This window comes from Podospora pseudopauciseta, assembly GCF_035222475.1.
Source record: "Podospora pseudopauciseta strain CBS 411.78 chromosome 7 map unlocalized CBS411.78m_7, whole genome shotgun sequence".
Taxonomy (NCBI): domain Eukaryota; kingdom Fungi; phylum Ascomycota; class Sordariomycetes; order Sordariales; family Podosporaceae; genus Podospora; species Podospora pseudopauciseta.
In genome coordinates, this window is record NW_026946667.1 from 1,101,986 (window position 1) to 1,126,360 (window position 24,375).

General features: G+C 52.3%; 3 protein-coding genes across 3 annotated transcripts; 1 reads left to right on the top strand and 2 right to left on the bottom strand.

Moving 5' to 3' along the window:
- The first annotated feature begins 782 nt into the window (after positions 1 to 782).
- Positions 783 to 5,745, top strand: ARO80 (zinc finger transcriptional activator). The gene is made up of 5 exons (XM_062915652.1): positions 783 to 1,254; positions 1,313 to 2,582; positions 2,641 to 2,973; positions 3,029 to 4,866; positions 4,926 to 5,745. Exons 2-5 carry the CDS (start codon positions 1,825 to 1,827, stop codon positions 5,309 to 5,311), a joined length of 3,315 nt encoding a protein of 1,104 aa, XP_062761638.1. The 5' UTR covers positions 783 to 1,254; positions 1,313 to 1,824; the 3' UTR covers positions 5,312 to 5,745.
- Positions 5,746 to 7,458: 1,713 nt separating this feature from the next.
- On the bottom strand, positions 7,459 to 19,881 carry QC763_0105430 (uncharacterized protein). The gene is given in 10 exon segments (XM_062906451.1): positions 7,459 to 7,736; positions 7,742 to 9,386; positions 9,442 to 10,183; positions 10,239 to 10,572; positions 10,627 to 13,006; positions 13,063 to 13,705; positions 14,723 to 15,150; positions 15,215 to 17,702; positions 17,761 to 18,615; positions 18,673 to 19,881. Coding segments are annotated over 8 exon segments (8,130 nt in total). The 5' UTR covers positions 18,001 to 18,615; positions 18,673 to 19,881; the 3' UTR covers positions 7,459 to 7,736; positions 7,742 to 8,511.
- Positions 19,882 to 23,046: 3,165 nt separating this feature from the next.
- QC763_706650 (uncharacterized protein) lies at positions 23,047 to 24,130 on the bottom strand (the record flags this gene model as incomplete). Its single annotated transcript, XM_062915653.1, has 2 exons — positions 23,047 to 23,475; positions 23,534 to 24,130. The coding sequence occupies 2 exons, from the start codon at positions 24,128 to 24,130 to the stop codon at positions 23,047 to 23,049; spliced, it is 1,026 nt and encodes a 341-aa protein (XP_062761640.1).
- Between the last annotated feature and the right edge of the window lie 245 nt (positions 24,131 to 24,375).

Consider the following 24,375-nt stretch of genomic DNA (forward strand, 5'->3'; position numbering starts at 1 on the left):
GATTTTGCTTTTTAAATTGAGTTCTTTTGCTATCTGCCTTTGTTTCTGGGAATGGGGTCGAGGCATCGCGATGGTGGCAAGTGTGATTGTTGGTCTTGTAACTGTACATGTATCTCTCTGAATAGAGAAGCTGGTGATGCACTCTGCCATGACATAATTTGGCATTCCTCTAGCAATCTCGTGATCACGTTCAGAGGCAATGAATGGCAATGGGGTAAGGAGGCGGTTTGGGATTGGTCAAGCAGGAAGTCTTCGTCACAGTTGTGATGGACGGGTGCGAGACCCGAATTACGAATTGTCTAGACTTTCTTCATCGCACTGGCGCGTAACTCATGGTGCTGGTTAGGCATGTGATGGGGTATTTTGGGGCTTGTAGTCAGTGATCGGAGATTTTTACATCTGGTGACGGTGTGTGAGATGGTGATATCTGGATGCAAGGTACGCGCGTTGCCGGCTATAGGGCTCATGACATCGGGAGAATTTTGTAGCCAAGGTCAAGCATGGGAGGTGTGGAAAAGACACCTGCTCAATTACACCGAGCTGGATCAAGGTAAAAAAGCTGCTTGGTGAGTGGTCAATGGAGGCTGAGTTGGAAGAACCACATGACCTCCAACAAAATTGGAATTGATGGAAAACGTGACCCAAGTTTTACACGGCGCGGACATCCTGTAGACGAGCCAGTGACTCGTTTCTGATGACTACATTTGAATATGATTTGTCGATTTGCGGAGCTTTGATGTTTGATACCGGATGTAACAATTGATTGTTGAGTCGAGTCTGTTCAAAGGCAGACAAAGATAATGGCTTCGATCGAGGAGAAAGAGACCCTTTATGCAGACATGCAAGACTGACTTGGAGGCTGAAGCGTTATCAATGCAATGTTACACCTTGGGGTAACCAACGCCCGGCCGACACCGAATTGAACACACACCGGGGCGGATAAGGGCAAGCCGAGTTGTTGTTTCTCATCCAATTGATAGCTCCCGATCTGGAATTTGGGAATTGGACTTTTCGTGACTTGACTCCTACTTTTCGTACACACCTTCACAAGCTCACACGCTCACACACACCGCCACAAGAGGAGGAGAAGCGGGAAACAAGGATCGCGCTTCTTTGGCACATTGCCGAGGTCATCCGCCCTTGACCTACAGAGGAAAGTGTTGACGGCACGAAACGTTCAAAGAGCCACCTTGATGGGCTCGAGATCGAGGGGATCGAGTTGGTTTTATTCTCTCTAAACAGAGCTAGGCAGGTGTAAGAGCTGCCTTGTCCTGCCTTGTCCCTGATCGTGACTCTGATAGGCTCCCTCAAGGTTCCTCAGTGGACATCCGTTGCGTTCGTTTGCCGCGCACCCCCTCCTTCGCTCACCCCGCAGCCAGGGGACGCCCAGGCCACGGTGGCTAGCTCGCCCGGGCGTTTTTTCCATCAGCCTTTGAGGTGCAACCAAAAAAGCAGACGACCCGGGAATTTATTTTGAATGGGGCCCTTCTAGCCCCAAAAGCAGGTTCCATCCCGACTTTCCCTTGAACCCCGACTCCTCCTTCACCCACCGCAAACCGCTTCAAGCCGCCGCGACGCGCGCAAACGCCCTCTCTGCTCGGGGCATTCTGGGGCCGACCAGCAACGAATACCTGGCGATTGAAACAATTCTATAGGGCGAACCCAAGTCACCAACACATCGCATACCCAGCAAACGACAGAGACCCGAACCGACAGCCCGAAAAGCAAGTGACGTGTGTTGCGTCGTGCCTGCCGATTCCCGCAGCCGGGGCCGACCGACTGCACCACACAGAAGGAAACCCGCCTTTGCTTGCTTGCCCCGTCATGGCGCAATTTGCCGCCTCGGCCGCACAGCTGTCAATGTCGCCAATTTCACCCGCCGCCGCCCTGTCATCTTCGGGTGCCGCAGGAGGCTCCGCTTCTGGACCTCCGCCACTGAGTGGCTCCGCCGGGGCCGGGTCCGGTGTTGGTGGGGCCGTTTCTCCCCCATTACGTCCGGGCCACCATAGGGAACAGTCGCAGTCTTCTGTCGCCCAGGTACAGGGTGGTAGTGGACAACCTCAACAACACAAACGGGTGTACCAAGCCTGCATACCTTGCCGCCGTCGAAAAGTCCGTTGCGATTTGGGATCGGTCGATGATCCACACGAACCGCCTTGCGTGCGGTGCCGCCGTGAGAGCAAAGAATGCTACTTTAGCGCGACGAGACGGAAGAGAAAGATTGATGATGGGTCTGTGGAGGAGGACCCGGAGCAGGATGAATATATCTTGAGGAATGGCAGGAAATCGCTCAGGACCACGGTCGAATCACCTGCGAGCAGCACGGCTGCGTATGATCGACGACTCTACAGCGAGGTCCCACTTACACCCGGAGGTAGCCGGGGGAGATCGATACCTCTCAAAAGGCCCAATGACTTGGCGTCGACGAGAGGGAGAGGGGGGAGTGTAGGCGGTGGTGGGGAGTTTGGGAACGGCGAGCCGAATACACCACTGGAGAACTTCGAGGCGAAGACCATGATGAGGAGGGAGGTGTATGGACCTCACGATGCGCTGGACTTGCTTTACAAGGCTGCTACGGATAAGTTAGTGTTTCAGTTGCTGTCGTCAGCATTGAGGTTTAGTAAACTGACATGCGAACAGCTCGTCGCACAAGATCGACGAGAACCCCGCTCCAAGCCGCCGAGCTACACAGTCACAGGCGCATTCGCATTCACACTCCCACTCCATCCATGCCCACAATCATGTCGATTCACGCAAGTCGTCGAACACGATTACACCGGGCACATACCATCATACCCGTCACCCCTCGCGAGCAGATGGCCCCACCGTCGACCAGCAGATCGACCCGGAGCTTAGCAAGACCGAGCAGCTGCCGGATCTTGGCAAGGAAGAGGCCCTCAAGGCCTGGGCGAGATTCCGCTTCGTACGGGCAGGATGGTTTACCGCCCAGGAAGCAATTGATTACATTGAATAGTATGGACTACCCTGGTGTCTGTTTTTGGAGCGATCAATGCTGACAATGGCCCAGCTATTACAAGTACCTCTCACCACTTACACCCATATCACCGCCGACATTCCAGACGCCGTCTTCTCACTTGACGTTACTGACTGAGGAACCGATACTCACCGTGACCCTCTTGACCATCGCCTCCAGATACCGCAAGATGCCCGGCACCGGCGGCCACTGTCGTTCACACGCCATCCACGAACAGTTGTGGACCTACCTCCGCGGCATGATCGAAAGAGTCGTCTGGGGTCAGGAGGCGTTTGGTGGTGGCTTCTGTGGCTCAGGGGCAGATGATATGCAGAACTCGAGCACGGCTCCATGGAGGGGGTTGCGGAGAGGCAGTCTACGAACTCTGGGCACGATTGAGTCACTGATGATATTGACAGAATGGCACCCTCGCGCCCTCCACTTCCCGCCAAACGAAGCCACTGACGAGCTACTCCTTCCTGACTTTAGCTCCCAGAGCCCGGTGGATAGTGACAGCCACCGGCCTGGGGGGAGGATTGGGGGCCCCAGAATTGAAAGCTGGCTTGAGCCGGCGTGGCGGAGTGATAGGATGTGCTGGATGCTGCTGAGCACAGGGATGGGCTTGGCGTATGAGTTGGGCGTGTTTGATGACATCGACGAGCTGCTCGCCACAGGGGCTATTGCTAGGCCAGAGTATGAAGAAGAAGCGTACCGGCTCCGAGCGAGCAGGATCAAGAGGCTGCTTCTAATTTACCTCAGCCAACTGGCCGGTAGGTTGGGCTGGACGAACATGGTACCTGACGAGCTGCGGAGGTCGGACGAGAAGTACACCTTCAAGAGGAGGCCCAATACTGTGGAGGGCAACACGCCCGGGACTAACCAGTCGTCACTGTCCAACGTTTTCAACTACATACCTGATTTGGAGCTCGACGATCAAATCATCCACTGCTGGGCGGGCATCAGCAACGCGATGCACCTCGGCAACGAGAAATTGTTCAGGTCGAGGAAGCACACGACTGATATCATCCAGAGCGGGAGCTACATTTCTCTTCTCAAAGAGTTCCAGCCGCTGCTGAGGGACTGGTGGAATCATTTTGAACGATTCCGAATGCCCCCATACATCAGACACATACTCACGATTGAGTATGAGTACGTCCGCATCTATATCAACTCGCTCTCCCTTCAGGCTGTCGTCGAACGGTGCACTAACAACGCCGGCGGGGGGCCTAACGGGGGCAATGGTACCGCGACCGGAGGGGAGGGAGGCGGCAGTGTATCGGGGCAATCTGGACCGCAGCTGTCACCCCAGACACAGCACTACTACGGCAAGCTGCCTTTGGGCCAGCTAGGCGGTTTTGGTGTTGAGGACCAGGAGTATGTGAGGGAGGTTGTTAATGGCAGCCGAAACCTGCTCCGGACCGTGGTCGAGGGGTTGCTGCCGGATGATTACCTGAAGCACGCGCCGGTGAGGACGTATTTCAGAATTATCTCTGGGGCTATGTTCTTGCTCAAGACCTTTGCGCTGGGGGCACCCAAATCGGATGTGGAGATTAGCATTGGGCTGATGGATCAGACTGTCAGCGCGTTGAGGAACTGTGTGGTGGATGATGTGCACTTGGGCATTAGGTTTGCGGATATGCTGGAGACGTTGACGGGGAGGTTGAGGAACAGGTTTATCCATGCGCCGCCTCCACCAGCACCGCCAGCGGGGTCGGCTACGGGACAGCAACAGCAGGATGGAATGGGGGGGATGGTGGGGCTTCATGGGGATGCTAATGGGCATCAACATGGGGGCGTGAATGGGCACGGGCTGCATCATCAGCACTCCCATCACAACAATAATGGGGTGGCGGATCCGTGGTTGAAGTTGAGGGAGGGGGCTGGTGCTGCTGGTATGTTTTCTTCTTGTTTTCCGCACCACAGCCAAATCTTGCTAACCTCTTGTGTCAAGAACGATCTGCAACCCCAGCCAACATATCGGCCACACCATGGGATCTCACCACGGGCAATTTCCCTTACCCGACTGGCTCGGCATCCATGTTTGGACCCTCCACCCCAGCCGCAACCACAGGTCTGGACAATACCAATGGCAACGGCAACTCTGCTCACAGCCACAACAACGGGCTAGACACCAACGCCTTTTTGGACGACTGGACCAACCCCGGAAACGAAATGTGGTACCTGCCCACCGGACCGGCCTTCTTCCAAAACATCGACAATAGCACCTCGGTGTCGATGACGGCTGAGGGTGTGAATGTGGGTGGGTTGGACCTGCTGGAGTACATGGCGATGGACAACCCCATGGACGGGTTTGGCATGGATGGGAGTGGTTTCTAGTTTTATGTTTTTTTTTTCATGTTTGTTAAAGGAAGCGTGGGTTTATGGGAAAAGCGAACCGCAAAAATGGGTTTGAGCGAAGGGGAACAGGGAGGCAAAAATTTGATATTATTTACAAAGCGGTTAGGGTGGTGGGTGGGTGGATGTTGTGTTGATGAATAGTTTGTCTTTTTCTGTTGTTCGTTTTTTTTCTTGGGCGGAACCTACGCCACGTATCTCATCTTAAAAGCTAGGTACAGGATTTTTATTTATTTGTTATTTGCTGCCCAGTAGCTATCTAGTTAGCCTTTGCTGTTTTGGGGGGATATGGACGGATATGGAAGAGAACAACATCTCGTGACGGGAGGAGGGAAAATTGAAAGATATTTTGAAAAAGATATGTTTTGTGAGAGTGGAATTAGGGGTGGTCGGTGTTATTGTTTTTTTCAAAGCCGTGGCAACCGTCTTTGTTTTCTTGGTTATTGTTAACACTTTGCTGTTGTCAAGATATATACCTATCAAGTGCGGTATGAATGATTTCGGTTTAGAGAATGAGAACATGACAGATACCCCCTTGCCTCTCTCTCTCCAGATCTCCAAGGCTAGTCTGGAGATTTAGATGTTCTTTGCAGTAGTTGAGTTAGATTCTTCCTTTCAGTCCCCATACAATACATGAGAGATTTCAGCCGTGCATTACCTTTTTTTTTTGTCTAGACGTGCATTACCCCCTGTCGCTCTTATTAACTATACCATCAACTACACCATCAACTACACCATCAACTACACTTTCAACCACAACTAGCATTGGTTTGGGGTGCGGCTCACAGGCCTGAGGGTTTGAGTAAGGAAGTGGGGCTCTCGGAGGATTCGGGGGTTCAGGGGTCATGTATATAAACGGTCTGCTTCTGACATTCTATTTTAGACAGGACATCGACTTTTATTTCTTCATATTTTGTGCTTTGCACGCGTGCAGGCAATTCTGGCCCTCTGATCAGGCCGATCAGGTGCTTATTATGTGGTCTGCGAGCCCATAGGGTCTTTTCTTTGTCCTACGTGGAGTGCGGCCTGCGAGCGAGCCACTGTCACGCAGGGGTGTTCATTCAGAGACCCTGTTGAGGGTATATTTGTGGTGTTGTGGTTGGTTTGTGTCTTTTCTCATCATTTCAGCATAGCTTTATAATTTTTTTTCCCCTGTATAATTTACAGTGTAAATCAGTACTTAAGCGTGTTAAAATCCTTCTATTCCATAGTATCAACATTATTACTTATGTATAAATACAAGCCCAAATGCCTATTATAATTAATCATAACGGCTTTCATTAATGGCTCAGCTTCGATCAACAGCTTCAATTTATAGCTTCGATTTATAACTTTGATTAACAGCTTCGATTACAAATGAAGTTACAATTGTTTTAAATTAACGGTTTTAATTACAAATAAAAGCTTTAAGTTAACAGCTTCAAATTGACGGCTTTGAATTGACGGCTTTGAATTGACGGCTTTGAATTGACGGCTTTGAGTTGACGGCTTTGAATTGACGGCTTTGAATTGACGGCTTTAACTGTGAGGGCTTTAATTCCGAGACTGTAATAGTTATGTAGTTAATGAGAAGCTATATATAACCCTAACTCCTGTAGGGGGTAATGCACGGCCAGAATTGCTCCAATATATCGTTGACTGATACTGTGACGCCTGGATAAATGTTGCTACCAATTTAAATATGGTGAGGTTTATGATCCAATTCTGCTGCTGAATTATATCTTTTTTCTCCCATCATTGTCAGAGAACCAAAAAGCAGGAGTCATGTCATAACACACTAGAGCTCACATTCAGTACCGGATCATGTCCATAACACCACACTATTCTCTCACCACCTCGCACAAACAAAAAGACTTAATTAATGCAATACATTACATCCCCTTCATACCTACCCTACGCTAGAGCACTGCTGCTCTAACACAGAAAAAAAGACCAACCCCCCCTTCCATCCCCTTCCCATGATACCTCCCATCTTCTCATCTAAAACGCCCCTTTTATTCTCTCTTTCGCTGCAAATGTAAATGCTAGTCTCCTAAGCAAAGAATCCTCCATCCACCACACAAAACAAAACAAAAGCTTCCCCCCTCCCCACCCATCCCACCACCCTCTTAGCCAATTTACCCCCGCCAAGTCCCCTCCTCCAAAGCAGCAAATGTATGTTATGTATGTGACGCCGCATCTCACTCCCATATTCATGTCTGTGCATAATAGGTACAATTTTACTCCATCACCAAACCCCACTCTATCACTACCCATCATCCCCATTCCCATTTATCCTCTGCCCCAACCAAGCCCAAGCCCCTAGAAGTGAACAATTCCCCACTTACTCTCCCTTCCCATTCCTTCGCCCTTGTCTTTATTCTTTTCCTTCTCGTCGCCATCCTCCTCTCTTTTTCTTTTTCTTTTCCTTTCGGGGATGAACTCTGGTTCGACTGCGAGAATCCGACGTCATTCCTCAACAGAGACGGGTTCCTCCCTATAACATGACCAGAAAGACGCGCAAACTTGGGTATCATAACCTCCAAAGGGTCAATCTCCCGCCTAGGCCGAGGCGGCTTGGTACCTGCAGATGAAGTGTAAGGAAGTTCCGGAAGCCCCGGTAATGTGATTTTCAAAAGTCCAAGTTCTGTAAGCGAAGGCAGTTTGACACCCCTAAGAGATGCGCCAGGAGTGGGAAGTTGTGAAAGTCTGGGGAATGTATTTCTTGAATGGCCAGGCTGCCGATCAAGCGGAGGCAGCTTGATACGCCCAAGTGTACTTATATGAGCAGAACAACCCTGTGGCCGTTTAAGCAATGTAGAGGAGGCTGAGAGATTCTTGACTGTTACACGACGTAAGGCTCCATAGTTTGACTTCGCCGACTGGGGCTTTATACCTGCAAATGAAAAGGTCGGGATGGGAAGTCGTGTAGGGTTGGGCGATGCGATAACCGGAGGCGTCTTGATTTGTACAGGTTGTTTAACACTGGTGGTGGTGACCGACTCTTCATGGTCAAAATTCACCCGGTCCGACATTTCCTAAGTGCTTTGCGTGTTTCCGTCTACCCAGTCCAAAAGATTATCCAGACCCTCCTTGACATCGGTACCCGGATGCGCTTCGGGTGGGTTACCAGAAGGCTTGTACGGCCGAGGGGTATACTAGGCCAGCTCTGGCTCTACACCTCCTGACGACCGAGCTGAATCCTAAGCACTCGGTTTTTGCACCTGAGCCTGTTGGTCCTCGCCTCCGTCACCAACCCGTATCTCAGCAACCTTGTCGCTGGCATGATCATCGGCAATATCGGCAGGTACGGTGTGAATCTGCTGCTGTGCCCATTTGTCCTCGGCTATCTGATCAAACAGGTTCTGTGCTTCGGCGGGAGGCGCTGGGATCTCTTCTTCGGGAAATGTCGGCTCATGCTCAATAAATTCCAGTGATGGACCACTCATGAAGACTTCATCCATCTCGTCCCCGGCCGCAAAGCCGTCGTCGTTGGACGAGTTGTCGTTCTGCGCAATATCGCTAGCAATGTCCCCGTCAGACGCCACCGAGCCAGGCTTGATGTTCTGGAAATTCCAGTTCGAACCAATAACCGAAGTCATGCCGGCCATACCGCCATTGTCGTAGTCGGGAAGGCCGATGCCCTCATCCTCATCACCCTCAATGCTGTTGTGCAACGTGGATTGATCCCACAGCGCAGCGCCCATCTCGGTATCCTCATCACCATTCCCCACGCTTGCCTGATAGGATGGCAGTTCAGGGTCAGCAGGGACAAGGGCCTGTCCCGCGCGGTCAGAGTCGTCGCTAACCAAACCACGTTTTCCTCGAGGGAGAGTTAGACCTGCTCCGGTCGAAGCGCTCGGCGATCCACGAAGGGAGGAGCTTAGGCCGAGACGCTGCCCTTCCCCCGAGTCGGACATGTCTTGATCGGCGGAGGCAATCTGGCTGTCATACTTGTCGAAGATCTCCTGAAACCTGGGTCCGCCCAGCGGTGTTTCAGAGCGTCTTCTGTAGAAGAGAAGGTACGCAGCAGCACTGACAACCTTTTGAGAATCGCTGCACTTACTCACACCCGTGTCTACTAAATATTAGCGCCATGTTCGATGCCGCGAGCCTGTGACAGGAAAACATACCGTTATACTCATACCAGGAGCCATCGTTGAAGTTCTTGGCTTTGGCAGTATAATGACCACCACCCAAACCACCCCAGTGGTCATCAACGGCAATGAGGTTGTAAATCTCTTGTTTCCCGTCCTCCTTGTCGATGACCCGAGAAGTCAGATCGAGTCCTTCCACTGGAAAGTCAACCAGAATGTCGAGCTTTTCCCTGCGGTATCCAACAGAACTGAAACGCTTGAGGTGGACGACTAGAATGTCTGGTGTCTTCCAAAGATCGAACTTCTTGCTAGCCCGTCGATGCTCTTTGCAGCGTGGGCAGTACCACGTATCCTGCTCTGACAGGATTTCCTCCTTCTCAAACTCGTTCAGGCAATCCTCAAGTGTAATGCCATGCTTCGCACGCAGAGCTCTTTGCTTCTTCTTGGCTTCAAGGGCAGGGTCCACCAGAGTGTCTACATTCTCAAAGGTCTTGCAGCCGCGCACTGACTCTCCTGGCTGGCCGTCAAAGAGAGCCTCCCAGGCCTCCTCGTTCCAGTCCACGATGATACCTTCACCTAGACGGACCAGGGGACCTTCAATGGGACCGGTATCACGCCGGCTTGCGTGTTGCTTCTGCATGCGGCCCTTCTGTTGCTTTTCGAACCGCTTCTTGGCCTTCTTGCCATACATCTGCTGTTGGCGAGCCTTCATCTTCTTCTTACCACCGCGAGCGTTCACTTGGTGGGATGGCGGTTCAATCGCTCGTGACTGGAGGTCCTGAGTGATGCAGGTCAGCACAACATTTCCATAGATCAGTCTGAACAAAACGAACCTGGACTTGATGAGGGAAATCCGAGTCATCATCGCTGGATTCCTCTGCCATGCGAGTGACCTCGTTCACTTCGTCGCTGCCGCTAGCATCAGAGTTGGCCCAAGCTCCGGGGCTCTGCATCTCGACATCCGACATTATCGGCTTTGGCTGCCTGGTGCTGAGTCTCGGGTACGCATTCCCCTCGGTCACAGACTGCCACCCAGTAGGTATGGTGATAGTGCCTTCCGAGAAGAAGCTGAGATCAAACAGGTTCTGGAACTGCGGCGCGAGGAACTCTTCGGGGTCTATCCACTTGGGCCGCTGTGACTTGAATGCCTTCAGCGCCTGTGAGGATCTGTCATACTTGGTTAGTCGCCGCATTCACTCGTCATGAATCACAAAAGCTTACTGTTCAGCCCCGCTGGACGCTGCTGGCTTGGGCGCATCGTTTGCATCAGCCATGGTGACGTCGACAATGTCTTCTTCACCTTCAACCGACTTCGCTACTATCTTGGAGTCGCCTGAAGAATCAACATCCGAGGCCACATTGGCCATCTCCGGATCAATATTATCACCTGCGTCGGTTTCCTCCACCGCAGCAAGTTCAGGATGTGTGGTAAACGTCGCCACCTTCTCCAAGATTTTCCGCCGGATGATGTCTTCGCTGCATGCCTCCTCTGGGTTCAGCACAATAAAGTGCGGCGGCACCAGAACGCTCTTCTTGCGCTTGGCTTTGCCCTGTGAACACATGTGCAAGACAGGAACAACCATGCTTTGTACCATAGGATCCTCCAAGTCTTCCTCATCATTGTCAGCCAAAAGAGACTTGATCTTTTGCTTCTTTGGGTCTTTGGTCAAGGCCAGGTTTGAGGGGGGAGCCTCGAGCTCATGAACAACGACGATATCGTTGCTAGAGATGTCGTCAGAGACAGTCGCCATGTCATCATAGTGCTTGAAAAATTTGCCCGAGAATTCCTCGGAAGCCATGAGACGGTCGACAGGTACCCCGACACGCTGCGAAATGAACTGCTTCAATCCCCTGATGCTGCTGTTCTTGTCGATATCAACGACAATGTTGACGGGTGCATCATTCAGCGGATAGAACCTGATCTCTCTGGACCACGAGTTTGCCATGGGGAGGGGAAGGGTCAGGTTGGTGAAAGGGTCGAACGTGATGCTGATCTTGTTGCATTCGGGACACACAAGAGTAGACTTGTACAAACCGGTGAACAGATCAGAGATGACCGAGTCATCTCTCCGCTTCGTAATGTCCCAAACCTGGAGGGCCATCTCCCGAATCGCTGCAGGGTTGTTGATCATCTCGTCGGTAGAGTCGGGCTTCTCAATGTACGGCTTCCTGAGGATGCGATTGAGATCCTCTTGGAGACCGTCGAGAAGCCAGCCAAGGAACTCTTGCGAATCCTGCTGGCCATATCCCGAGAAGGCAGGAGCATACCGACCGATAACGCTCTTGAATTGGCGTGGTGCAACCGAGTTTGGTGTGGGATCCTTGTAGATTTCTTCAAGCAGCCGTCCGTAGGAGAGGGCAACATCTCCACCATGGGCGAGAGGATTGTCGGTGTTGATCTCCTTTTTCGCTTCATGAGTGAGGAAATACTTTGTGAGTTCCTCGACGGCACGCAGACACTGAAGAGCAGAGTTCATGTAGCACGTGTTGCCCAAGTTCTGGAGTCCTACACAGCCGTGGGTCCGCCCCGACTTTTGCTGGGCGCGGCCTCTGGTGAGAGGTGCCGAAAGCGCGGGGCTGCTACGTCCGCTGACGTTGGCCCGGGCCTGAACGACAGCGGTTGAGCTATTCCTAGTTGTCAAATTCTTGCCGTTGGAACCGCTATATGTAGACACCCAGTCCTGACGCTCCACTTCTTCGTCCAGAACAAGGGTTTGATCGACATTGAGGCCTACCAGCGACAGGCTCCTCTTGCCGTTGTAGTTGGCATGGACAGTTGTGTCCTGTGCCTCAACAAGGGCGCGTTGGACACCCTTCTCCAACTGCCCAAAAGTTACCACATCAACAAGCATCTCAGGCCAAGCCCCGGGGACGGCAGGAAATCCATCGGGAACGCCAACCTCTTGAACTGGAGAGTCCGGAGGAGTCTTCATCATCCCAAAGGATTTTGAGGGCTCAGAGGCTGGGGTTTCCGTGGCGGGGATGGTCTGCAGAACTCGCCATACGCGCACCTTGCGGTCCGGTGCCACACTAGCAAGCTCCTTGACTCGTCTAAGGAACTTGTGATAGCTGAAGGACGTACTCTGAACCACAATGGGAGGGGGTGGCTTCTTGAGCTTGATTTCCTGCTCTATAGGAATCGGGCTCGTGGCCGACCACAATCTGTGTATAGTAAACACAGGAGGGTGGAACTCGAACTGAATAACGGGATCCGAAACCGCATCGGGGGCCGTGTTGTGTGCAAGCCGGATAATCGGAGCTTGTCCAGGAGCCAGCCCGTACCAGAAGAGCAAGAGATCCCAGGCATCTTTGGGGAACAGCTCGAAACTCTCCGTTCCCAAGCCTGGCTTCAGTTTGACACACTCTACTCCATTGGAGTCTGTGAACTTGGTCTCAATGATGTCCGAATTGTCCACTGGACCAAGGGACCCTTCTGGCACCTCTTTGCTGACATGTTTGCTATCCAGCCCAAAGGCCTGGGCCCGTTGAAGCCATTTCCTTGACACTAGGTACGCCTCGTCACCCTCCTGGATGGGAGTCTCAGCAAACGCCTTGACGAGAGTCTCGATGGTTTTGATTTGCTGATCGAGCGGAGGAATATCTGCTCAAGTATGTTAGCTCCAAGGCCACATGTGGGCAGCTCAAGAGGCAACTGACCGTTCCGTAGAGGAAGCCCATTTGACTCTGTGGTGGACTGCTTTGGGCTTGATGGAGCCCCATCCATCACTTCATCCTTGCCCTCTTTGGCCTTTGCAGCAGATTCATTCTCGGTTCCCATAACCACATCCTCTTTCAGGTTTGTACTGTCCGTTTCGGGCTCCATGCTGGAGGCAGGTCGCTTGAGCGGGGACGAGGACCGCTGGGGAAGATCGGGAGCACCCCCCATGAGAGCACGGTGAGCTGTATTGTAGAATGAAGTCGACTGGCTACCTGGAAGGGTCCAGTCTGTTGGCCGTAGACTTGAGGCAGAGTCGGCAAACTCTGCGCCCCGGTCAAAGTCCACTGAAAGGTCGGCTGAAGCGCACGGGGAGCTCGCAGCAGAGGGCGAGTCAGGTACCGAACTGCACTGGGTTTGCAAACGTGGTGGGACACCCGATGGTGGCAGCGAGTCGCCGTGGCGAACGTAGGTGGGAGTGTCTATAGTCGGGATGCCTGCGGCTTCTGAAAATGAGAAGGTCGGATCGATTTCTTCAGTGGAGAGCAGCACTACGTCGTTGGGCTCGTGCTCCCTGCTCGACTGGCGAGTCACTCTTCTTTTCTTTGAAGAAGACGTGGTGACTGTGAGCTGCTTATGGCAGCTCTGGACGTCGTTAGGATTGCAAAAGTAGAAAGTTGCAGAAGGCGGTGGACGGAGTGGGCAGTGAGGGCCTTCCTAACACAGTGAGGCGTTAAAGTGGAGTTCAAGTAGGCTGTACTGTGTGTAAAAGGTCGTATCGACGTCCCATAAACAGCCGGTAAAGGTTGTACAGAGAGTGTATTGATTTCTCCAGAAGATTTGTACCGTTGTGAAAGAAATGTGCTGGGGGGGGGTTCTTTTCAGTACACACCTAGAGCCAAGCCAGTGAATGACGATGATGAATATACAGCGTCAATAGAGAAGCAGCTCAGTCAGGCTGTGGCTGTTGCTGCGTCGGTAACCAGATGGGAATCTGGTAAGGGGCAAACGGTGGTGCGGACAGCAGCGAGGAGAATGCTGTGCATTTCCTAGCAGTGGGGGTGAAAAGTTGGCTGCTGTTGAAGATGGTCTTCACGCTCTGTTGGATGAAAGGGATACCCCATGTGCAATGCGGGCGGCTACCAAGCACTTCACTTTGACTTTTGGAGGGGCACGGGCTTCACAAAAATCGCTTTTCTGCCATTGCGAGTGGGCCGCTGCCCTGTGGCCGTGCCATGGAAGTTCACACACAGTGCCTAGCTGGTCCGTGCCTGGTCCGTGCCAGGAACCGTTTGGCAGTTGGTTCTCTGACAGATATTAGGGGCTAGTAGTATATGGGAAAGCCCAAGTGAGATCTTCATCTATCTTGAGCTGTGGCACAGGAACGTTCCGGAGATTCAGGAGAACATCAGGCAATGAAATAAAACAGCAAGAAAGTTTTGATTAGTTCATCTATGCGCTGCATGACCAACAATGGTGACAATATAATGCTTTTGGGTATAAGTCTGTTTTCCGCTCAGTAGTCTGGAGTCCCCTCTACCCCGATCTGCATGGTTCCAAGTGAAATGTCTAAAGCTTTGCATCCAGGTCATAATACTCCGCAAGATCCTTCTCTGGATAGGGAGCCCTGCTGGTGGCATGGAGTGCCTTGAAGTCTCGTACATCCTTGATGAGGGTGGGTGTCGTCCCATTGGATGATGGTGGCTCTGCGTCCTTGACAACTCCGCTGCCGGGTCCATGCTCAGAGTGTAATCTTCTCCACACGTCAGACGCAGCCTTTACCTTGCCGTCTGGTGCCCCGAGGCCTTGGAGGTAGTCGACAAGGCCTTCGACCTCCTTTTCCTCGTCATGGCCAGCCGCACTCAGGCGAGACTGCAGGTCAGTGGCAGCCTGGGCAGCGGTACTTCCATCGAGATCGAGCGTCTTGATGAGATCCGTAATTTGCTTCGTTGTCACATCGCTCTTGGCCTGGGCCTCCAGATAAGCTGCAACCTTCGCCCGCGAAGGGGACGAAGGGTTGATGTAGTGGTTGAAAAACTCAATCATATCAGCCTTTGTCAGTGGCTTCAGATTCTCCACCATCAACTGTCCTATAACACGAAATACGGGTCAGTTTTGCCTTGGGCCCAAGGGGAATAATCAGGTTAGACTTACGGTTGTTGAACATGTAGTATTCAGACTCAATGGCCTGCCAGTGCCGGTTGCTCTCTCCCTCCAGCGACTTGGCCTTCTCAAGCGTCCTTTCAATCAAACTTCGCTTGTTCTTCTCGAAATCCTCCTCACTCATATCCTCGAGTCTCTTCCCCATGTCCTCCAGGAACTTTTCGATCCGGGTCTCAAGATAGGGGGCCGTCTTCTCACTTTGAATGATGAAGTAGACACCAAACGTTGTCACATTGCTCCAAGAGCCACAGTAAACGATGTATCCGAGCTGTTCCTTGGTGCGAAGCTGGTCGAAACAAGGCTCATGCATGATCTGGTCCAAAAGAGCTGTCCTTGCCCTCTGAGGACGATCAATCTTGGCACCTGTGTAGAGCATGTAGTGGATCGAGTGGTTCACGTTCGCGGGGTCCTTGAGCGTTTTCTTCCAGACGTAGTTTGACCCTGGAGAAAACACCAGCCCGCGAGGCGAACGCCACTGAGATGGAGGGAATGGCCGTGGCTTGAGCGTCTTTTCGATCATGTCGGTCAGCTTCAGTGCGTCCTCCTTATAAAAGTTGCCGTGAACCAAGACTTCCATGTGCATCTGGGCCAAGAATTCCCTCTTGAAAGATCGCACCGCATCAGCTGTCACGGCAGGAAGCTCCTCTGCGATATCCAGGATGGTATTGTAGTGGTCTGTCGTCAGCCAGCTCATGTATCCACCAATCTGTGTCCATGGTGCTGAAAGCTCCCAGTTTCGGTATGACCGGATCGTGCGTTCCTTGATGATGGCGAATCGATCATCGCGGATATCGAGGTCGCGCATGGTGACCAGAACCTGTTCTAGGAGCACCGAAAGCTTATCGTTGTAGCCAGAGACCTCAATATACATTCCCCGCTCCTCGCAGATCACAGAATATTCAACACCAGCAAGTTCGGCATCATATGAGTATTCCTCGAGCGCGTCCTTGATCGAATCTGTGAAAAGACGGCCTGCTGCCCGCATAGACGCCAGTGAGGTGATTGGTGTCCGGCAGCTAACCATTATACTTGCTTTCGGGACCCAGAACGTATCGTCCTTCTTGTACCAGGTCCGGACCATAGAGTCGTTGCGGATAATCCGCGGGGCGATGGCAGGTTCTTTGACTTCCTTCTTCTCCACGTCTAGCTTTGTTGGGATGAACTGGTTCTTGTGGGGGAGATGAAGCTTCGCTTTTCGGTTGTCAGGTGTGCTAGTAGCTGCCGCCTGGACCTCTTTCATCAGAGTCTCCGGAATTGGTTGGACGGTGTACTCCGTCCCATACCATTTCTCCTTTTTGTCCAACGTAACAGGGGGATTCCGTGAGGTGACAACGAGAAAGAAGTTGTCGGGTCGTAGCCAGCCCAAAGCCTGCTTGATCAACTTCGGGTCGAATCTGCGAAGTTTGGAATACCCAGACACCAGATGTTCGCGGGGGATTGGCTTTTGCATCCTTTGGCTGACGGAACTTGCAAACCGATAAGCTCGAGACTTCTCCATGAACCTGAAATTGACATCTGCCATGCCTTTTTGCTCATCAAAGATCCACTGCTGCGGCTCCGTCTCTCGCAGAAGGGCGATGTACTCAAACACGACCTTCACGATCTCCTTGTAGTTTTTCAGTCCCTCCTCTGTCAAGGTGATCCCGATGTCGAACAGGTCCGGAGACCCGGGGCAAATGTTACTTGGCCCGGCGCCCAGACCGTTGGCCCATCCCTTGGACTTGACATAGGACATAATGCTGCCAGGGCCCTCGTGGCCGATGAGATGGCTAATGTATCCACCAGGCTGCGTCTCGTAAAGATTCTCTTGCTCCATGAAGGGGAAGCTCAGAGTAATTTCTCTAGTATCCATCACAGGCTTGGCGAAGATTTGGACTCCCAAGTGATCCTTTGTGAACGGAACCTCATCTTCCCATCTGTTGCGTGGCAGGTTCTTGTTCTTGATGGGAGAGAAATACTCGGCCACCCAAGCCTGCAAAACATCCAGGGGCTCCCTTCCCAAGACGCAAAGCTTCATGCGGTTGGCAGAATAATGTTTCTCATAGAACTCAATAAACTTGTCTCGCACGTTGATACCCTTTGCCTCGGGGATGGTCTTGAGCGTCTCAAGGTTGCCGGTAGAGAAGTGGTGGTGGGGGTGTTTCGGGTTGGAGAGAGTCTTTTTGAGTTGATGCAGACGCCAGTTGTCACTCTGGAGATTCTTCTTGTTTTCTGAATCAACGGCCCTCAGTTCACGATCCAGAGTGTTCTCCAAGAACAGTGGCTCGATGAAGAACTGGGCAAAGCGATCCAGCGCTCCCAGCAGTGGTGAGGGATTGTTGGCAGATGGCTCTTCATCGTTGCTGGGCTTGGCAGAGACCTCAAAGTGGTAGTTGGTTGAGGTTGTCGCCGTGAAGGCATTGGTGAGCCCAGAATGGTTTGACATGTACTGATGATAGGCATTCTCGACAGGGAATTTCTTGGTCCCCATGAATAGAAGCTGCAATCAAAGTTAGCGGCTGCAGCCTGAGTGTGCGGGGTGGTAATAGCAAGCTTACATGTTCAACGGCATGGGCCATTCCTGGCATATCATCCTCGTCACTGTGGCTCCCAACGTTGACATCAACCGCGGCCGCGGCCTTGTCAGTGGTGGGGTCGTGAACCAGAAGAGCCTCCAAGCCGTTGGGCAGACGGATGACACGGTATGAACGATCATCCAGCTCGGGGGTCTCGAGGTTCTCGGTCACCACCTCAACCTCGATTTTGGAAGGCGGCGGCGTTTCCTCGGAGTTGGCCATGCTGTGATGTGCTGAATTATAAGACTTGTGTTACCTTTGGGCGTAGCCAGACAGAAACGATGACAGCAGGTCTTGTTGGTGGCTTGTGAGCAGGAGGCTAACAAGCATTCGACTGGTCAAAGAATATGGGGTCGTGACACTTAGTGCTCAGGCAGTTCCAGGCTGCTTCGAGAGAGAGTGTGTGGGATGTCTTGATGAAGAAGAGACAGACAGAGAGTAGGTAGGCTGTTGCGGGGCGGTAGGTGGACCGGAGGAATTGGTGGGGGCGGCGACCAAGATGACCTGCGCGTGCTTTTACCTGCCTGGCTCCGTCTGCAAGGTGGGAACTTCCAGGTTAGACCAAGTGACCGACTTCCAGTGACGGCGAAGGGAGGCAATAGCGGAAGAAGGCGGCGGCGGCGGGGACTCTTGAATGCCCGCTGAGTGATGCGGTGGGTAGCCCTGCGCGTTTGTGCAGCTGTGGAGCCGGTAGCGCGCTAATGGAAGCTGTCCCAGCGAGTTGGAAGGCAGCAAAATCGGGTGGTATTTTGCGCTTGTTGTCTGGAGCGCTACCGGTGGAGATGGGGAGATCTACTGGCAACCAGTGACCGGCATCCAGGAATCACTGCCGGCAACCTGCACGGTATGATTAAAACTCCAAAACAGGACGGGAAACAGATTGGATTTGGGTACCTGAAGTACCTGACAACAAGAATAAGGGAAGTTGAGACGATGTGTCGCAAGGTGGTGGGCGAAGCGGCAAAGTCGTGAGTAATGTCTCCGTATTAGAAAGACAAGACACAGACAGGTTGGGTCGTTTCGTGTGCTCAGGTCTTATTAGGTAGACATCTCACGTCCAACATGGAGAGAACCCAGAGCGGCCAGGAAGTCCCATGTCTTGGGCTTTATATAGCTAAGTGGGCAGCTAGATAGGTAGGCTGCTCCAACAGCTTCAATTCTACGCTGTCAATCTTAATCTTGATGTCTTTCGTCAGGGGTTCAACATGAAAGCGGCCCCTCGGGAAATGAGCGGCTACTTGGAATGGGACCGAACCGCTTGTTGCTTTGGTATTCTGTCTAAAACGATGGGTATAACTTGTTCCTCAACAGTTCTTTGATCGAAGTCCACTTCGCAGGTGTAGGATAGGATAACGTTCGTGATATGGACAAGGGAGGTGTGGATTAAAGGCGGGGTGGAGTGGGGAATCATGGGTTGGAGGGGTGGAGGGGCTCATGACAGGGGTAGGTGTAGGGAGGAGTGCCCATGGAGGTTCTCAACGACGCCAGCATCACTACATCTCGACGGTTACGGAATCCTTCTCTGGTGGTTACTGTACATGTGCTGCTATGACCACACCTGCCTGTCATGGAAGTTGTGAGCTACGCTTGTTCCCTAATATCGGACGACCCATCCCGGCTAGCGCCCATGGGCCGAGAAGCTTCAGACAGGGCGAGGGGTGTCGATGCAGACTGGAGGCACCTAGTCAGAATCCCATGGCGGTCGCACCAACTCCGAACATCAAAGAATGGCATGTTGAAACCTGCCCGCAATGGTACGCAGACCGAGGAGCACCCAACCCAACAATCAGATTGGGCATGTGGATGAACAGCTGTTGGGACTTGTGACATGTTGGATTGTCTGGTCTGAACACAGCTGATATGTTACTACTGTTCGGTGCCGAAGGTGTTGGAAGACTTCATGACGCAGAGGTATAAGTTGGGTTGCCAGAAAATGTAACCGCCTTTGGCTGTGGAGAGACGATCTCTGGCACGGCGCCGGGAGATTACTCTGCCGGCCGTGGCCCAGGTCGGGCGTCTGCCCGGCGCGAGTGCAAACCACGCATGTCGGAAGGGAGATGAAGGGATGCGGGCCGTACCTCGCTCTCACCATGTAGCTTGACTCCAAGTAAAGCTCACCTAGGTATCGATGCCAGTAGCCCAACGGCACCTAAACTGCAAACCATAGGATGTGGTCAACGGCTGAGAAGGACGGAGGGCGGGTAGTTTTTGTTCCCGTTCACCTGCAGCCAGACCCCTGATTATCTAAGCTCATGGAACATAGCTGTTGATTGGATGGCTTGGTCGGTGGGGTGCAACCCATGTTCGTGGTTTAGGGGACTTTTCAAATAATTCAACCTCCAACCATCCAAGATCCAATTTGTTCTTTATAAATCCCACTATCCTTCCAATCACTCGCTACCGATCATGTCTCTGCCGGGGACATACGGGATACCCTCACTCAGATGGTGCCTGCTATCAGCGACAACCTAAGCTGACTTCCTTTCTCGGCCTTCTCCATCATGGCCAACGTGATTCCCAGTCATCATAACCCCTACACGGCAAGGTGTGTCTTGCTATTCCTTGAGGCTGTCCAGAGTGTACCATGCACGTGGGTCACTGGGGTTGGCAGGCTCGCATGAATTCGGAGCTCGCCCTTTTTAAGGGAAAAAAAGCACCACACCTTCTAGAAGCGACCGGGGTGGAGTGGTGGGTGGTATCTTCTGCCACGCACCCGAACAGCTTGATCAAATGTGGACAGAAAACACCTCAACCATTTCGGCCAGCGATTCCATATTGAGAGGCATTAGCGAGCCTGACCGCTCCCTTCAACATGCGTTTAGATCTCAACCATGGAAGGCTGGTGGTGTCCATTGCCGTTCGTCAACCGAGGTGAAGCCTCTCACAGTTCTTTAGGTAAGCAACAAGCGGCATCAAGGCGCTCAGAGATCATTTCGATGAGCCACAAAACTCCCACACGGCAATCTCAGATATGGTCTCGATGCACATGATGGTTGAGAGCTGCGACCATGGAAGCAACCACCACGGCCTTGCGGGAAGCACTCACTGGTTACATCTAGGAGCAACCCGCCGGTTTGCCGCGATGCGACTGCGATGGCCGAGCCGAACCACACTTCTTCCAAAGCTGGTCCTCACCGGCTGATGTCCCTCTGTCCCGTGCTATCGTCGGCTACGTCCTACACACCTGTGATGGTTGCTCGGCCATGCAGCAGAATGCAATCGGAAGTAGACGGCAAAGCTACAGCAGCTTTCGGGTACACAACGCACATGCAGTTACTCATCTAGCCTCCATTGCGCATACGCAGTCCGACATGTCGACGACATTGCTTGGTTCATGCTGCTGAACACTTTTCAATGACGAGTTTCAAGCGTGAGGTTTGACTCGACACCAAAAATCACACGCATGACGATCTCTTCTGTAGCCATCAGCAGTTCGATAAGCCGAGGAGGTACAACTAACAGACTGCTTCAGAAATTGATGACGACGGAATTTTATGCCAGAAAGGAGACACATAACGGCCTTGCATAGTTGTAAGTGGATGATCGCCCGGTGCCAAGAGTTGGTCGGTCATGGCCGCATTTTGTGGTCAAGGGTCGATCCGGCCCGGTGTGTGTTGCACTTCTTTTTTTTTCCTACATTTATCCCCGTTGGTGTCATGAGGAGTATACTGACTTCCTTTAGAAGACAAAACCACCATCACCCAGCCCTGCTTGCTACAGACACGGCCTGGGGCCAGCGTTCCGATACATGGTTGCTATCCTCGCGCCCCCCCTTGCAACGTACCGGACAACAATTCCCACCACGCCGGATGGACTCCAGTTCCCAACCTACCTCTCGGGTCTATCCAGGTTTTCCAGACTTTACCCGGTTTAGGAGGGGAGTCGACACAACGGCATGACATGGCATAGATCACACAAGAAAGTCGAACGGGAACAACTCCCCCCCACCCTTCCTGGCAGCCTCCTTTTCGAAATAGCGGCAAAAAAGAAGGGGCATGCTACCTGCATGCAACCGTTTCTGCCTGACCGGCCCTGGTATAAAACTCAAATCATCGTCATTCTTCCTTTACTTACCGACAAGAGAGCTTAACCTTTAACCAAAGAGGGCATAGGCAAGAAAGACGAACTTTGGGTGGTGGCTTCAGATATAGACGAGACACCCACACACACACACACACACAAGCAGAGGATCACAAGAAGAAGGAGACTAGCCATCATCCGGCTACTCTCCCCGACAACCGATGATGCAAGCCTCGTCACAATCCCTCCGGAGTGAAGCCGACGCAAAAATACAAGAACCGTCCAGCCTATCCACATTGCTCGCTCGCAAAAGCTGTAAACGAGGCACGCCGGTGTTGAAACTAAGAGGAGAGAAGCAGCCGAGTGAAGCACTCCGCGGTGTGTATGCTCCGGTTCAAGTCTAGGAAGAGGACAGTCAGCCTACGCTACCCCAGGAAGAGGCAGGCCCAAAGCACATGAACCAGAAAAAAGTAGACCCTAACATTGAAAGAAAAAAACCTGGATCTGAAACTGTTGAGATCCATCAGTTATGGCAGGTAAGAAGATAGATAGCACCACCATGGCTTACTACGTCAGGCGCTCGGTGCGGAAAAGAAAAACCAAGACCACCGGATTTTCCCAGGATTCTGACTTCGGAACAAGAAAACAAAAATCGAAGACGCGTCAGAAAAATAACTTTCACTACTTAGGAAGGTAGGTACATGTTCGACGAAACAAGCTACAAGAGATGATAATTGCTATTTCATATATTTGCTCTGCTAAGAGAGCCAGCTAGTCGTTCGGGATATCGAATCCAGAACTATCTATTCCCCTGCAACTTTTCTCGTATTCTCCAAAACTGCCTTTTTGCCTCTTTGTAGGGATCATCTACTTTTGAGCCGTTTCCCATTTGCTTCTGGGAAAGAAAGAGCTAGCTTCCCGAAGCTTAACCGAGCGAGAGAGAAAAAAAGAAACAGGGGCTGTCTTTGCTCCCTGGGAAAAAGGGGGGATATCGTTATTATTTGCAAATTAGCAAAAAGGCAAAGTAGCGTGAAACTTTTTTGGCCATTACCCCCCAGGCGGACGAACGGACGGATGGACGGACGGGGGACCTTTTAGAGTAAACAATATTACTCAAAAATACGTTTGGGGCATGGAAGATGACATCTTCAAACCAAATACTTGCCCCCAGTTGGAACGATATCCATCATCGTCATCAGGAACTTCCTGAGCGAACTTCAAAAAGAGAGAGTCACGCCCCCTAGTGATCTAGCGTCTCCTCTTGTTAGGGCAATCCGCATTCTTATGCCCCAGCTTACCGCACCCATGACAAGTCATGTTTGCCAATGACGTTTTGGGGGAGGAGAGCCCACCACCGCCAGATATTGAGCTTAACCCCCCCGCGCCAGATATCGAGCTTAGCCTGTTGAGCTTGACCTCCTTTTTCCTTCTCTGGCTGGCGAGTTCTTGGGCGCGTTTTTGCTCTTCCGCTTTTTTGGTCGAAAGGGTTGATGATCGGCCGCGTTTTCGGGAGGCGGAGTCGTTGGTGTTCTGTTGCCTGCCACGGGGTTGTTGTCGGTTCTTCGTGGTCTTTTTCTCGTCTGAGGAGGAATCGGAGTCGGAATCATCGGAGACTGAGCCGCTGTCAGAGTCAGAGTTGTCGGAACTGGAGCTCTCGTCGGATTTGATCTTGGGGGCCTGCTTCATGCATTGTCAGTTGTAGTATGGCAGGATGCGTCTTGAAAAAAAAACATGCCTCGGCCTTCTTCATGTTGAATCTCATCAACGGTGGGGCAGCACCCGCGCTTCCCTCCTCGAATGGGTTGTCGTCCTCGACACCAGAGTAAGCTATCCTTGATGAGCCATAGTCAATCTGCGCAAAGCCCACTTGCACAACATTCAACGGCTTCTTTGCCCCCTTTTTCACTCCTGTGTTCACACCCTCCAGAACCCAGTGGCTGTCACCCAACTCTGCGGCTCTCCTCTCCACAGCAGCGATTCGCTTCTTCTCTTCTTCTTCGATGGCGGCTTGGATGGCGGCTTGGTCGTAGAGGGGGGGTTGAGGGGCCGCGGTAGAGGCGAAGGAAGGGGCGTGGGAGTATTTACGGCGTTTGGAGGAGGAGGTGATGTCGTTGTCGTTGTCGTTGTCGTTGCCGGCCGCTTTGGGGGTTGCGGGGGTCGGTGTGGTTGCGGAAACGGGAGTGGTTGGGGAGTTGTTATTGGCGGCGGCGGAGAGGGCAGCGCCGCGCTGCATGAACTTCATGGTCATGAGGCGTGAGGACATGGTTTTGGCGGCGGGGGCTTCTTTCATGGGGAGGAGGTATTCATTTTGGGTGGATTTGGGGGGTGGCATAGTTGCGGTGTTGTGGGGTGTCAATACGCGACACACAGTCGTAGGGTTGGAGGTTGGGATGTATATGGTCCGGAGGGAGTTGAGAATGAAAGTCTGGTTTAATGTTAAGAAGAGAGGTGGTGGTGGAATGTAGCTGTGTTAAAGTAGACAAATGTCCATTGCGTGTGAAGCTTGGGGGCGGCGGTCGCAATGCGATGTTCAAAAAAAAAGTTGAGGTAATGCATCTTAAGTCAGCTAGCCAAGCC